General features: G+C 43.4%; 1 protein-coding gene across 8 annotated transcripts in view; it reads left to right on the top strand.

Annotated features, from left to right (window-relative positions):
- Positions 1-15,235, top strand: part of PITPNM2 (phosphatidylinositol transfer protein membrane associated 2) — a 1,093,290-nt gene that overhangs the window by 631,705 nt on the left and 446,350 nt on the right. For all 8 annotated transcript variants that reach the window (XM_078667590.1, XM_078667587.1, XM_078667588.1 and 5 more), the window contains exon 5: positions 9,400-9,614. In XM_078667590.1, the coding sequence (XP_078523716.1) occupies positions 9,400-9,614 (215 nt within the window). The remainder of the gene's footprint in view (positions 1-9,399; positions 9,615-15,235) is intronic.

Genomic DNA, 15,235 nt, shown 5'->3' with positions numbered 1-15,235 from the left:
TCCATTCTTCCAAGTAATCTAAAACTTTTCATATGATTCCACTCAGTGATAAAAACCATTAAGATAGCTAGTGAGTTAAGTCCTAACTTTTGAGGCCTGTTACCTTATCAATAAAACAATTATTCTTTCTGATATGTGTTTGCTTTTAAAAACATATTCTACTCACTTTTTTAAAAGAAGGCCCTGCTGTGTTTTAAAGAACTTTCCTCATAGTGTGTAAAACAATATCTGGAAAATCTGTTAGGGTTTTAATTGTGTAGAAGATTTCTATTCTGTTGAAAGTTAAGGAGATAGGCCCCGGGACGTGGGGTAGGCTGGACCGTGTATAATTTTTTGAAAAACAAGTACCACCCCCACCAATTTTCAGTGCTCTTTACTGCGAGCAAACAAATCAAGAAATAAATCACCGATCTGTTTGGTATATTTATTTTTACCTGTTGTTTACTAAGTTCAACGTATAAGCTTCAACGAGTTATACCAAACAGATCGGTGATTTATTTCTTGATTTGTTTGCTCGCAGTAAAGAGCACTGAAAATTGGTGGGGGTGGTACTTGTTTTTCAAAAAATTATACACGGTCCAGCCTACCCCACGTCCCGGGGCCTATCTCCTTAACTTTCAACAGTTTAGGGCGGGTGCAACCCGCGAGAGTACAAAGGGCATTTAAGTCACTTTGTTCTGTGATTCTTTTCCATTAATAGAAGGAAGGACACATTGTCCTTCATTTGGGATGTCCGAGAAAGACACTCTTTCATTTTCTGAGAGCCATATTAAATCTCTGTGTGAGTCAGACCTCTTCCCTGACGTTGCCCTAAGTACCTCGGCACAACAACAGAACGAGTCCGACAAATTAACGAGGCTTAGTAAAAAGCATATTAGAACGGAATTGCACGGGCATTTTTTGTTGAAGCACCTAAGGGGAGGTACCATCCCCTGGGGTCTTCAAGTAAAGAATGTCCCGGTAATATTTACGGATGACGCTGAATATAAGAAAGGATTCAGTTGCATCAATACGAAGTGTAGTCGGGACCTCATGGTCCATACCATTGAGACCGCACAACGCTTATGTAAGAAGGAACTGGAAGAAATTCAAGAACTCACCAAAAGTATTCTGGACAGCACTGTAGTCTCTGATGCAAAATCCCTAATTGAAAAAATTGAAAAGGAAATTCTGGCTTTTCGGGATATTACAATTAACAATAAAACCTCACAGTACGAGAAAGACGCCAAATCCTTCAGTTTGGAAAAAGCATACCCCTTCCTGAAGGACGACTATTATACTCAGGCTGACTCGCGCGGCGCACTCTATAAATTTCAGGGCCGGTCACGAAATCGTTTTAAGACCTTTTCAGAAACATCCTCCTCATCTGACTCCTCTGGGTCTGATTCGAAGGGTAATTCCAATAAAAAACAGGTGTCTTTTTTAGACAAAAACCAACAGGGCAAAACAAGACACAAAGTACCGTGGGAAATGCGCACGCGCAGGAACCACTACCAATCATAGGGGCTCCAAATAATATTGTCAATTTATCTACCAAACAACTTACTCAGGACGAGGCAGCTGTGCTTAATTTGGGCCTCAAATTTGTTCCTAGCCAACAGACTGATTTTACTAAATTGAAGATGGAGATGATTGCTTTTTGCCGCAAAATACGCCTTCGGGCATTTTTTGCCAACCAACCTCCCACTGCAAACACTGAAACGACTGGGTTGAGGAACAAGTCAAACTTCATCCCACACCAAAACATTCCCAAGCAAGTTCTTGCATATGAGCAAGTATTATTGTCCTCCATCAACAAATTTGAGAAACAAAAAAAGTATGTCCCCTCCAATGTGAGTAAAGGACAAAGACAAGCACTTAGGAACTTACAAGAAGATCATTCCGTCCTGATAAAGCCTGCCGACAAAGGCGGGGCCGTGGTACTGTGGCCCAAAGACAAATATTTAATGGAAGGCCAACTGCAGGTTGAGAATACAACATGGTATAGGAAACTGCAGGGAGACCCTGTTAAAGAAATCCAAGGACTGATCATGCAACTCATCCAGGATGGTAAAGACAGTGGGTTCGTAGGAGTAAAGGAAAGTGAATTTCTTGTGAAGAAGTTCCCTAGAACCCCTGTCTTGTACCTCCTCCCGAAGATCCACAAAAACTTGACTGACCCCCCGGGACGACCAATCGTCTCGGGTTGTGACTCGTGTTTGGAGCCTATTTCCAAATACATTGACTTCTTCCTAAAACCCTTTGTCAGTGGGGTAAGGTCCTATCTCAAGGACACTACGGATTTTTTAGCTAAAGTTGAGGGCATGGAATTTGATTCCGAATCTGAAATTATGGTCACAATGGACGTGACGTCCTTATATACACAGATCCCTCAAGACGAGGCACTTGAGGTGATCGAGATGTATTTGGACACCAGGGAACGACCCCATAGAGTACCAACTCAATTCATTGTAAAATTGGCTGAATTGACATTGAAAAAGAATTACTTCCGATTCAATGACCAATTCTACATGCAAATCAAAGGGACAGCCATGGGCTGTCCTTATGCGCCGGAGGTAGCCATTCTGTACATGGCACAATATGAACAAATGTTCATTGAAAACAACAATCCCTTCCAGAAACACATTAAGCAGTGGTTACGGTACATCGACGACGTGTGGCTCCTGTGGCAGGGGAGCCACGCCGAGTTGATGGCCTTCCACCAGTGGCTTAATAATAAACACCAGGATATTGCATTTTCCCTTGAACAGAGCAAAACTGTGATGACGTTTTTGGACGTCCAAATCACCTGTCCAGAGGGGCGCCTTAAATCCTCACTCTATCGTAAAAAGACGGACAAAAACACCATCCTCCATCACCGGAGTGCCCACCCGCGCAATTTGAAAAGTAACCTACCATACGGACAACTACTCCGCATACGGAGAAATTGTTCAAGTTTGGAGGACTTTGACCATCACGCTGGAAAGTTCTGTGATGAAATGATTACCCGTGGGTACCCCAAAAAGATGCTTAAACATTCATATAAAAGGGCTCGGTATACACCAAGAGAAAGCTTACTGCAGAATAAAACAAAAAATGAACTAGAACAGATGGTCTGTGTCACAACTTTTGGTCCTGACACACATCGCGTCAGACAAATGGTCCTAAAGAATTGGCACCTATTGGAAGAACTGGAGTGTCCCTTCCCCAGGCCGATTTTTGCCTACAGAAAAAACAGAAGTATCGGCCAACACTTGGTACGTGCCGACATTGCCACATCCAAACCCAAGCAAGACCTCTTATCCAAATGGGGCCTCAAACCAGTTGAGGGGCACCACAAATGTGGTAATTGCGTGTCTTGTGGGACCTGCCTAGAAGGTTCTGAATTTCAACACAAGCAGGTCAAATGGACCAATAAAGGGTTCTCCAACTGCAGGACCAAAAATGTTGTGTACGCCATTACCTGCGGTTGCCCTAAATTGTACATAGGGAAGACCAATCAGCAGGTGAACACCAGGATAACACAGCATCGATCTCGTATCAAAAATAAAGTGCTTAGTGCCCCAATGGTCCAACACTTTCTTGATAAATCACATACAGAAACTGATTTCTCCTGGACTGTGTTGTATACAATGCCCACTAAAAAAGGTCTTGTTGATATTGAGGAAACCCTCCTGCGCAAGGAGGCGTACTTAATTATGCGATTTAACAGTGCCCAAACTGGACTAAACACCATGTCTGAAGTATCGAGGCTTTAATCCTTTTTACCTCTTTTGAAACTACATGTCCCAGAATTCTAAGCGCTAAATAAAGGTTTATAACTCCGCCCCAAACATGGCAGTACTGATTCGGAATCGAACCTGAATAGACTGACAACGGAGCGCCTACTGAGCTGGTGAGTGCTCCACACAACATTCAATGTCACGGTTTTTTATGCGCAAATGGAGACGTTGACTGATGAGTCTTCCTCCCTTGCTTGACAGGCTACAGACATTTATATGGGATTAAATGCCACTTTGCCACTACCTGCTTCACCCTAACGCACGAAGGATTACTGATTTGGTTGAGATCCACAGAAATTGAAGCTAAGGTAAACTTGCACTTAACATCTGAGATTTAAAAACTCCCCCCGCCTGAAATACAAATAGTATGACTACTGGCAGGCTTTTAACACATTACTACGCTCTCTTGCCTCCACCAGAACGAACAGCACGCCCATTTACCGGAGACCACGGACAAAACGCTGAGTCTCCAGGTAGGCGGTTGCAAAACCTTTGTTTCTGAAATATCGTTTGCGCTTCCTTAATTTGTGAATCGGTACATTAGCCTAATGCGGCTACTTTGGTTCGCATTTTACAGGTCCAAAGAAGGAATGACGGGCCATTTGAAATAAGAAAGGGGCAGGGATTTATCCCGGTACTGTCCCAGGTATGAATACGATGATTTCTTTCTTGATGGTTCGCGGGTTTCCCCGCGTGTGTTTTCAATGATTATGCTATGCCTGATGGCATTTTAAGTTCTATGTTATCTTACAGATAACAAGGTCCTACTACAAGTTTTGGTGTACACAGATCCCCGAGATCAGGCCTCCGGAGCCACTTTCAGGTATTAAAAGGGCCTAGAGGGGCAGTGGGGGCAGTCACCCGGATACTGAACACAATGGTGACATGTCGCTCTCTCTTTTCTCTTCTCTTTTGTTTTTAACACACACTTTTAGATCCAGATTGAATGAGCCCTGATGAGAGTCCGTTAAATTGTCTCACGGACTCGAAACGCGTCGGCATCATTGGAGGAATGCATAGAGAATACATAATTGTTTTCTTGGTCTAACTGGCTATTTGATTAATTCGTCTGCATTCTCCCATTGCTTTCCTAGAACGTGTCTCCTTCATTGAGTACAGATTGTTTTTGGATGAGCAAATGTTCCGATCAATCTAATGAATGTTAAATGACCATTCACTATGAAATGAATGTTGCTAAATGACCATTCACTATGAAATATGTATTACACTAATTGTGTGTTTTTCCTTGTTCAAAATTGTTTTCGTGAATTTTGTTATATATATTCTCTTTTTTTGTCTAGTATTAATTATATGTTGAGTGTCTTCCTCGGACAACTCGTTGAAGCTTATACGTTGAACTTAGTAAACAACAGGTAAAAATAAATATACCAAACAGATCGGTGATTTATTTCTTGATTTGTTTGCTCGCAGTAAAGAGCACTGAAAATTGGTGGGGGTGGTACTTGTTTTTCAAAAAAAAAAAGAAGATTTCTATTCGGCATCTTTTTTTTTGCAGAAAATAGAGAACTTGTGTATATTGTGGCAGTAAACAAGTTACTCCCACGTAGTCCTCCTTGTTACGGTGTTTAATGCACAAGGCGTCTTCTGGCTTTAACAGACACTACCCAATAATTTTTCTGTCTCTACACCACATTGCGATGTAGTACTAAAGGCCTCTCTCTCCTCCAGCACTTCCTATTTGTACAACGCAAATATAAGTGTGTAGGAAGGGAGATAGGGATGGTTCCATAACGAGGAGGACTCCTAAAGGTAATGAAGATTGCTGGTGAGTAAAAGGTTCGTTTTAGAGTTTAGAGTATTTTGGGGAAAAACGACTAATTTCTGTATGTTTCACAATTTATAAATTGTGATGAGATGTGATGATGAGAAACATTGTGCATAAAAAATCCACAAATCCATCAATGCAGAAACATAAAAGAAAATGTTGCTCCCAGATGTCAGTCGTGGAAGAATACAAGTCATCCAATCAAAAGGGTAGTAATCATGCAATGCTGTAGGGGAGGGACAAACACAAGAAAAGCAAGGAAATCTACTGGTTAAGAAACATGAGATTTACAAGAAAGCCAACCAATGATAAGCAGTTTGGTTACCAAAGACCTACTCTAAGTATTTGTATTGTACACAATAGGTCTTTTAACGACAAACAGTTAAAAGCTGTCTGTGGGTGAAATCTACAAAAGCATGTAAAAGGCAATTTTTGTTCAAAAAAACCATGAGATAAATGGCAAATGCCTTTCTATGAATTTGCTTTTCTATGTATTCACATGAAGCAAATGTGTTTAAAGTTGTTAAACCTGTTAGCATTGAATTTGGGTGGTCAAAATGGCCATTTGTAGGAGTCTAAATCGAAAAAAAGATTCATTTCCACATATTTGTATTTGTTAATACATTTGCTTCCAGGAGTGTGGTTTGGGCATTCTAGGGCATGCATGTCACAGACCTACGTTTCTGTGTAGATTCATAAAGATTTTTATGGCCGGTCCTACATTTACACCTGTCAAAGGAAGAAGTAAATCCATAGCAGGGATAAGTACTGTAACATCTTCACAATTGGTGGAGTTGGATAAGTTGTCATTTGGCATATATGGCACCATTTCTTCCCTGAGTAGCAAAATAGCTTTTAAAGTGAAATTACACAATTTCAAGGTATTTATACATGCATGACTGTACACCATGTGCATTTGCCATAGGAGACTGCTTTACTTATGAGTAACTTGGAATTCACAAAAGAAGACTCAGGGAGATTTATCAATATCTGACTCAGAGCAACACAGCTAGACAACTTGCTGCATCAAATGGAGAGGGCAGGAATGCACCGTATTTACAAAGATATGGCGCATTCCTGCTCTCTTGCTGTGGTGGCGCACTATGTGCTGCCTAGTGCCAATGCAGGCACACTTGCACCGTGGTGCAAGGTTGCCTGCGTTGCTGGCAGGATTGTTTTTGTGCAGGCAGGGACACCTTTAAGCACAAAAACAATCCTCAGAGGTGTTTTTCCTTTTCAACGTGTGTTGCAGAATGCAGCACATGTTGAAAGGGGAAGCAACGAGGAGAAATAAGGATATTTTTCCTCACTGGGCCTCTATTGGGAAGGCATAAAATATCAATGTATTCCCAGGTTTAGTTGTCTTGGTAAATCAAACTTTGTGGGTGGATGCGTGGTAACACCCACTCTCCACCCATGTAACGCCTTCCCAGTGCACATTCATGAAAAGCAGTGACTTGTGCTGCCTTGCGTTACTCCAAATTTACCAAGCCAAAAAGGGCCCTGCAAGGTGGCTTGCGTGGCTTGGTAAATCTGAATTAAGGATTGTCTTGCCCTTGCATCACCACATGTGATGGCAATGCAATCCTTTGATAAATCTGGGCCTGGATCAATTCCTGCCAAACTGGGGCTACCACAGCTTCCCAGGAGAGCTCCTGGAATACTTTGTGAACTCAGAAACTTACTGTAAAAATGCTCTCAATATGAGCATCAAGGAAATCTTAATTCGGCGACTAAAGTAACAGTCGTGGCTCGCATGACTCGTGGGTGGGGGGTCGCGGAGGTGTTCTCGCGGGGGAGGATTTAAAAAATAAATACAAAAGCTTGCCTTACCGGGTCCCGGCCGTCTCCGCTCCTGGCCGGGTCCCGAGCCTGTGTTTTCCTTCTGCTTTCCTGCTCCCAGGAACAAGAAGCAGGCATCCTCCCTCCCCTCCCCTAAGCCAATCATAATCCTGCAATGGCAGCGTTGTGATTGGTGCGAACGGTGACCCGCCGGGTGCCTTTAGGGAGGCCAGTTTCTCTATGTAGGCTGCATGCAGCCTACATAGAGAAAATCCAGAGTGCCGTTGACTGGTTTGTTCAGCCCCAGAGGGCCGACCAAACAGTCAGGGACCATAACATTGGGCAAGCCACTCCTCCCCGACCCGCCCCGCCCACCCACCCGCACCCAACCAGGCATATCATTCTGCTTTCACACAACGCGAGAAGCAGAAACAGAAAATGGTATTTAAAATACCATTTTATGTTTCTGCTTCTCGCACTGCGAGAAAGTAGTGGGGCAATGCTCCTCCACCTTAAAGGAGGAGCTGCCCTGTAAAGGAAATCAGGTGGGAATTCCACACTCCTGAAAATTCACTTGATAAAAGCTAGTGAATGCTTGGATGATACACTGTCAAAAAAGGGGAATTACTGGCGGTCGAGAGCAAAACTATGATTAATGAGTTAATTCCTTATTTCTTGGGGGCCGCTCAGTATATGTATAAGCATCAAATGTAGTGTACTATTCCAAGTACATTCCACCACCTCCTTCTCCTCGTCCCAAGTGTCCATTCTCTACTGGACTCCACACCCATACTGATTCTTGGTCCAGCACCCCAGATTTCAGGAGCACTTGCTACTCTACAGTTTGTCTGTGAAGTGACCCACTGCTCTTCGGGACTAGGCCCTGCCAAACCTCATACATAGATAACAATCTTACATTTACCACCTCTTGAATTTTAATTTAAGAAGGAAATACTAAAAAATGCTGTAAAAAACCAAAAACCTCAAGTACCTTACGAAAGGTTTGCTTGTCCGCTACAAGGATGTTGTTAACAACACAATGACCCCGTGTTGGTCGAAATGATGTTCGGAAGTTATGGAGTAACTGTAAATGGGGCGCTTTTCTCTTGCATTATTTCAATAATGTGATCCGTCGTACATCTGCAGACGTTTGAAGAGATTAAAATAAAACCATCTCGGATGGAGGCACTAGCGAGTCCTTGCTGTGCCGCTATAACATCTCGCTACCATCTAATTCATTTCAAATTCCTCCATCGAGTCTACTTCACCAGACACCGCCTTTGGCGCATGGGTGCAATTTCGCTGCCGAAATGCCTTAGGTGCAACTGAGAAACGGGTACTTCCTACATACGGTATTGAGTTGCAGCGCTCTCCAACCCTTCTGGTATAAAATATTGACCTGTCTTGGGGAGGTGTTATCATGGCATATCTCGGTAGATCCCTAATTAGTATTATTCCACAGCACAGATGAAATTGGTGGTAATAGGTTTAAACAATTCCTCTTATTCCTAGGGTTTATACCTCCATAGTGGGATCTTGCCCAACACTTGAAGAGTGTCGCCCGCCACCCTTAGGAAAGTGGAAAAAAGCCTTGGACTGCTGCATGGGAATGGAATTGGCAGTATTCCAGGTGCAGGGCTGCTCACAAAAGCATGGGAAAATATGGCAACGATGGGCAGACTTTAGACCTGCCGGTGGTAGAGTCCCCGGAATCCCTCATAATACGGGTAACAATCTAATCACTTTGTCTCTGAACACTAGATATAATTATCCAGTTAAACATAATACGTAAATGATTGAGTGGGGCGGGAAGGAGTGGGGGTGCCGAATCTGTGCTCAGTTTAGTAATGGCTAACTTTATTTTCTTTTCCTTCCTTTTCCTATCAATATTATTCTTATTTGGTCCAAAGTGACATTTATTTTGAAATTTCATTCGTGTCTGGACCCTTTGGGCCGCTGTTTTGCCAAATATAAAAACCTGAATAAAATTTGTTTGAAAAAAAAAAAAAATCTCTTGGAAATATTGCATGATTGCTTGTAAAAAAACGCATTTCTTTTGTGTCTCCACAGAAAAAGAGCAGAGAAGAAACGCACGGAGAGGGAAGCGGGGTGGAGATCATGGAGAACCGACCGTATGTCGATGGCCCGGGGGGCTCCGGGCAGTACACCCACAAAGTCTACCACATTGGAATGCACATCCCCAGCTGGTTCCGGTCCATCCTGCCCAAGGCTGCGCTGAGAGTGGAGGAGGAGTCCTGGAACGCCTACCCGTACACACGCACAAGGTGTTGTACCCCTCTGTGTTTCATGATTATGTTATGTGTAGTATAGGTTTGTGTTATTTTCTGCATGATTGCAAGGGAAGGTGGCATGGGCCCTAATGCATGCAAGGAAAATGCATCTAACATCTACTTACATAGTAATGCAGCCAAAATTGAGTTACATAGGGTCCCCGATCAGGGGCGGCCTTAGGCATGTGCAAGCTGTGCATCTGCACAGGGCCACCAAACCCCAGGGGCCACCACCCCAATATATATTCTTAATATAATAACCCTGTGAGGATGGATACATATTTGCCTGGTGTCCCCTGGCAGGGATTTGGCGGCCTCCGGCTCTGTTCCACTTCCAAACACCCTGACACCCCCCGCCCCCTTTTCACTGGCCTCCATGCTCCTGGCTCCATTTTGAGGCTCCATTCTGTTCCTCTCAAGTGATGTCACTTCCTCTTTGCTCACACCTTCTGCAGTGTGGGCATCAGTTAGTATTTCCACTCGGACAGCTTCCAGGATGTTGTTAGCAGTACCTACCCCTATTTTTAGGCCAGCAGTTACAAGGTAGGTGTGACAACATCAATACCAAAAGGAGGCTGAGGACAAATTTATTAAGATACTCAGAACCGCGCAGGTGATTTCATATTGATTTACGGACCATACACCGATGCCCATTGATGGGTGGAAGGCCTTCTACAAGGATCATGCCGATGACTTTATCATCGTATTGGAGATATTTACACAGCTCTTTGTTAGCAGTTTCATATTTTTTGTGAAGGCTGGTAGATTTAATGTCAGTTTGGAGTAACATTTTGTAGATTTCACAAAGTTTACTTCATTCCGGGGGTGTAGCTTTTGATTGTGCAGCAGGTGCAGTGGCACCGGAGCACATGGATATTGTTATTAATTGTAGAGAAGGGCAGTGACCCAAGAGTCCACTGAACCCTGATTATTTCTGTACTTTACTATCCCAACAGCAGACGGGGTTCGGCTGATGGACAGAGTATTCGCCTTGCTTCCACTAGGGCCCATGGCACCCTTGCTGAACCACTGACGTCATGCTGGCACCAGGGAGATTTTGTGATCAGTTTAATCTTTAGGGTGCAGGTGGGGCCTAAAGGCATTATTAATGGAAACTGTTGCTAGCCTACATGCCAGAGAGGCTACCAAATGTGGCCAGCCCCAATACTCAAGAGCATTACTACTGTACACTGGACCCGGGTCTACTCGAATTCCCATGAGATACTGTCAACAAATGTAAAGAAGGACTCCAAGGGAAATGGGGATTAGTGTCGGAGAATGTGTAACTGTGCAAGCTGACCGGATATGACGGTAATATTTCTGGTGCATGGGTCAGAAGGGGGGTGATTCAGTTAAATGTCCCTTTTTTTAGAGGCCTCCTGGGGGACATAGTGGTTTACTGGCTAGCTCCCTCTTTGTTAATGGAACCACTCTATATTTATACTGAAAAGTCAAATAAATACTCTCTTTTTCAAGACGTTATTAAAATGAAATGGGAATGGATGAGATTTCTTTTTTTAATTATGGGGATACTTTGGTGTCCTTGGGAAACAAGATAGTAGTTTAGATCATCTATACTGTTTACAAAAGAGGCCCACCCGTATGCAAATCAGACATCACTGACCAGAGTAAGCTGGAGCTCTTAAAGGCAGTTCCAATGTTTAGTGAACGCTTTCTGGGTACCAGGCTATTACTTTTTTACTCCTGGAGCGACATTCCAATATGTCTTAGCAACTCTGTGCTAATACTGAAGGGGGGCAACCATTTGCCAATCCTCTCATCACTGACTTTACCAGTACTAAGAAGTGCCTTTTTGGCATGTAATTTGATGTTCATATGAAGGACATCCCATGTGCAGGGATTTGAAGCAGTTTCTTTATTTATTTATCTATTTATTGAGTTTTGTATAGCGCGAACATGACCCAAAGGTATCAGAGCGCTTCAGAGTTAGCATAGCAGCAGATTACATGCGTTACATTTGGAGTAAATATAGCTGCATAGTGACCAAATGTAAAGGAAACATGTGGCAAACATTAGGATATGTTGGCGAAGCACTTTTGAGGTAGATACGGTATATATATACATATAGCGCTTTACAGAGTTAGGACAGCAGCAAGTGCACAAGTTACATGTGGAGTAAAAATAAAATTAATAATAAAAAACCCAATATATAACATAAAATGTATGACAGACAGTAGTATAGATGGCCGGGATCCATTTTGAGGTAGCTAGTGTGGGCTATTGTGCAAGGCACAGTTTTTTCGGGGTAGTGATGCTCAGATTTGTTTAGAGAGTGCAGCGAGGGAGGGTGCGCAGCCCGATCAGGAGAATTAGGGAGAGGGTTTAGATATTTGTTGAAGAGCAGACGTTTCAGTTTCTTCTTAAAGTGAGGGAATGATTTGTTGTCATGCAACTCCTGAGGCAATGAGTTCCACACTCTGGTAGCCTTCCCAGAGAAGGAGTGGATTGTACTTTCTCTTTCTTACATTTTGGCGGAATCAAGAGTAGACTGTTTATGGTTCACGAAGGGTAATTTCATGCAGAAGCCGGATTTGCTATTTTTGTGTTGTTTTTCGACTTCGGACAGATATTGACCAGACTTTTATCAGGCTCACTTTGCGGATTTTTCCTGTGAGTGTGTGGAGGGAGATGACTTCTCAACATCCCATTAAAACATGTTTTGGAAAACATTCCGTCCCTGATCTACATGTGCATCTTCCCTTGAAAGGGCATGGCCTAAGATTAGATTTAATGGAACAAAAATAGAAAACTGCAGCCAGGCAGAACAGAACACATGGAAACTCCATTGTGACACATACGGCATATGAGTTGCATTCAGAGCCAATCAGATAGCATGTTAATAATCATATGTTCTGTTATCTCGATGCTTGCACTCATATAAACCAGGGCCTCCTGTTATCTTGATTTCGATGTTGTACTTTTGTTAAGCACAGGATAAACCAGTGCTGGCTCTCTACGAGGTCTCCTTGCATATGCATCAATTTCATTATTTAATGCTCCTTTGTCAGAGATCAGAGGAAATTTACCCAACTGATGGCATTTGAGAACATTTCATTTCGGTCTGAGTAAGCAATACAATTTTGATTCAACCTACACGAGCTTTATGGAACTTTGAACCTATATTATTTAATATTTTGTGTAGGAGGGCATTACTAAAGAGAACATGTAATGTATTGTTTTAGTGATATTGTGTACATTTATAAATACAAAACAGAAACGTTATACATAAGGATACTTGGAATAATGTACTATATTGAATGGTAGATTTGTATAGCTCCTACTACCCCTGACGAGGTGCTGAAGCGCATTCCAGACAGCTAGCACTCTACTTCATGGAGCTCAGAGTTAGTTTAGATAAGAATGATTCTAGTGTATCTCTGGTTGGAGTTATGTATTATAATAAACACTAAATAGTTTATATAAACTCATAATTTCAGAGGTTTATTTAGGATTGAACGCGTCACCTAGTGGACACTTTGACAACGTTATCAAATTTATGTGGCTGCAATGAATTATTGTATCCGGCTGCGATAAGTAGGTTTGGCTTGATTGGAATTCCCCAACGAAAGGGATTGTTTCAGAGGACAGAGGGTCACCAGAGAGCTGCAAATGAGACAGGAGAGATTGGAGGGGTCAACATATGTATCTTTGATGTAGGTGACCATACTCTTGAATAATGAGCTATCTTTGATGTCTAGAAGCCTCCTTAAACGAAGTGTTTCAGGTTTTGAGGTCCAGGTTTTGGCAGTGCAAATATAAAACAGACCTATAGCATACAATTTACACATATTTAGCCTCTATCAGCCATTGGCTTCAGACTTTGTCAATCTCATCTTGGCTCAACCTAGTGGAGTATTGATATCACCTAGTGCTTTTTTAGGTCTCTCCTGTCAATGCGCATGCGCATTGAGCAGAGCGAGACTATAGGGCTTTAAACAAAGTTTACCTAACTGCGGCGATTTGGTGCTGTGCCCGTGGCTTTTAGGTCAATGCGCTTGCGCATTGACCTAAAATGCGCGTGCACATCACCAAATCGCCGTCTGTTCCCTCAGCCGCATTCCTCCCACACCTTTTGAAGTGAAGCTTAGCTTCACTTCAAAGGCCCCAACTGCTTCACACCCACATGCCGCTCTACCCGCTCCGCCCCCTCCCCTGCCCGCCGTGTCGCATTTCTCCTCCCCCCTCCCCTTCTCTGCCTTCTCTCCGTCTTGTTTTTTTTTTTACCCGCTCCGCCCCCTCCCCTGCCCGCCGTGTCGCATTTCTCCTCCCCCCTCCCCACAGCAATGCCCTCCGCCGTCTCTCGTGTTTCTTTTGACTCGTTTTCGTTATGGTTGGTGCTGTCTTTTCATGCTGCTTCACACCACCTTTTGCAACAATACTTGTGTCTTGATTTGGGATTTTATCTTTTTACACCGAGTTGCAATAGGTTCGTGGTGAATTCACATGTTATATTGTTCAGCAAAGTGGATTATTATTATTCCAATCTGTAAAGTTGCAAAACAACCCCCAGTAAGAAACGTGAAACTGTAACTCGGGTCAAGAACTGCATCTCCGTCGTTCATGCTTCACCGTGTCACTGATTAAGGTAAATCAGCAGTTAGCTGTATCTTTGAATTTGGAGCAAAATGTCATTGGCAAACCTCTATTTTTTTTATTAGACTGCATCATCTAAAGAGCTCCTATGCAGAGCGAATAATCATGTTATGCCGCCTCTCCCGATACTAATTTACTGGAAGTTTCTACTAGACAGCTTTGACTATCTATCCCAGCTGATACAATGTCAATCAGAAAACTGAGCGAGTCACGGATTTTAATCATAACTATTTTTATAACCCTTTTAACAAGACACGGTTTTATGGGCAACTCAACATTTCATATAAAAAAATAGGAGATTAAATTCCTGCTGCTTCACACCCTCATCGTCTACACACACACCTACAAGCATTCCTCCAAGTTGTCTCTCTCTTCAATCATGTGTGTTGTATCCTGCACGAGCGCCGCGTCAGCTGTGACCCCGCTCTGTGCATGTGGACGCTGTGAATGTCCCTGCGTGTGCGCTCCACTCGTGTCTTTCTATGCAGGCTGCCTTCTGCTGTGTGCATGCGTCTGCTGTACTCGCAGACTGTATGGGTGCCTATTTGTGACTATGCCCGCAGGCGTGCGCCATGTTTTGTATACTCTAAGTGTGTGTTCTCTAAAGGAATGCATTTACTGTTGTAGGCACAGTTTGTGTGTACATTCACTTCGTCATCTGCTATGTAGGTATACCTTATGCACGCTGTGTGCGTGAGCCTTCTGCGATTGCCGTACGTGCAGCCTCCTGTGTGTGTTTGCGCCGTCTGCTCTGTCTGTCTCACCCTCAACCCCTCACCCTCACTCACCCTCAACCCCTCACCCTCACTCACCCTCACTCACCCTCACTCACCCTCACCCTCCCTCACCCACCCTCACTCACCCTCACTCACCCTCACTCACCCTCACTCACCCTCACTCACCCTCACTCACCCTCACTCACCCTCACCCACCCTCACTCACCCTCACTCACCCTCACTCACCCTCACTCACCCTCAACCCCTCACCCTCACCCTCACTCA

Source organism: Lissotriton helveticus, chromosome 11, assembly GCF_964261635.1.
Source record: "Lissotriton helveticus chromosome 11, aLisHel1.1, whole genome shotgun sequence".
In the NCBI taxonomy this organism is placed as follows: Eukaryota; Metazoa; Chordata; class Amphibia; order Caudata; family Salamandridae; genus Lissotriton; species Lissotriton helveticus.
Note: the sequence above shows the minus strand (reverse complement) of the source record. Positions and strands in the feature narration are given on the sequence as shown.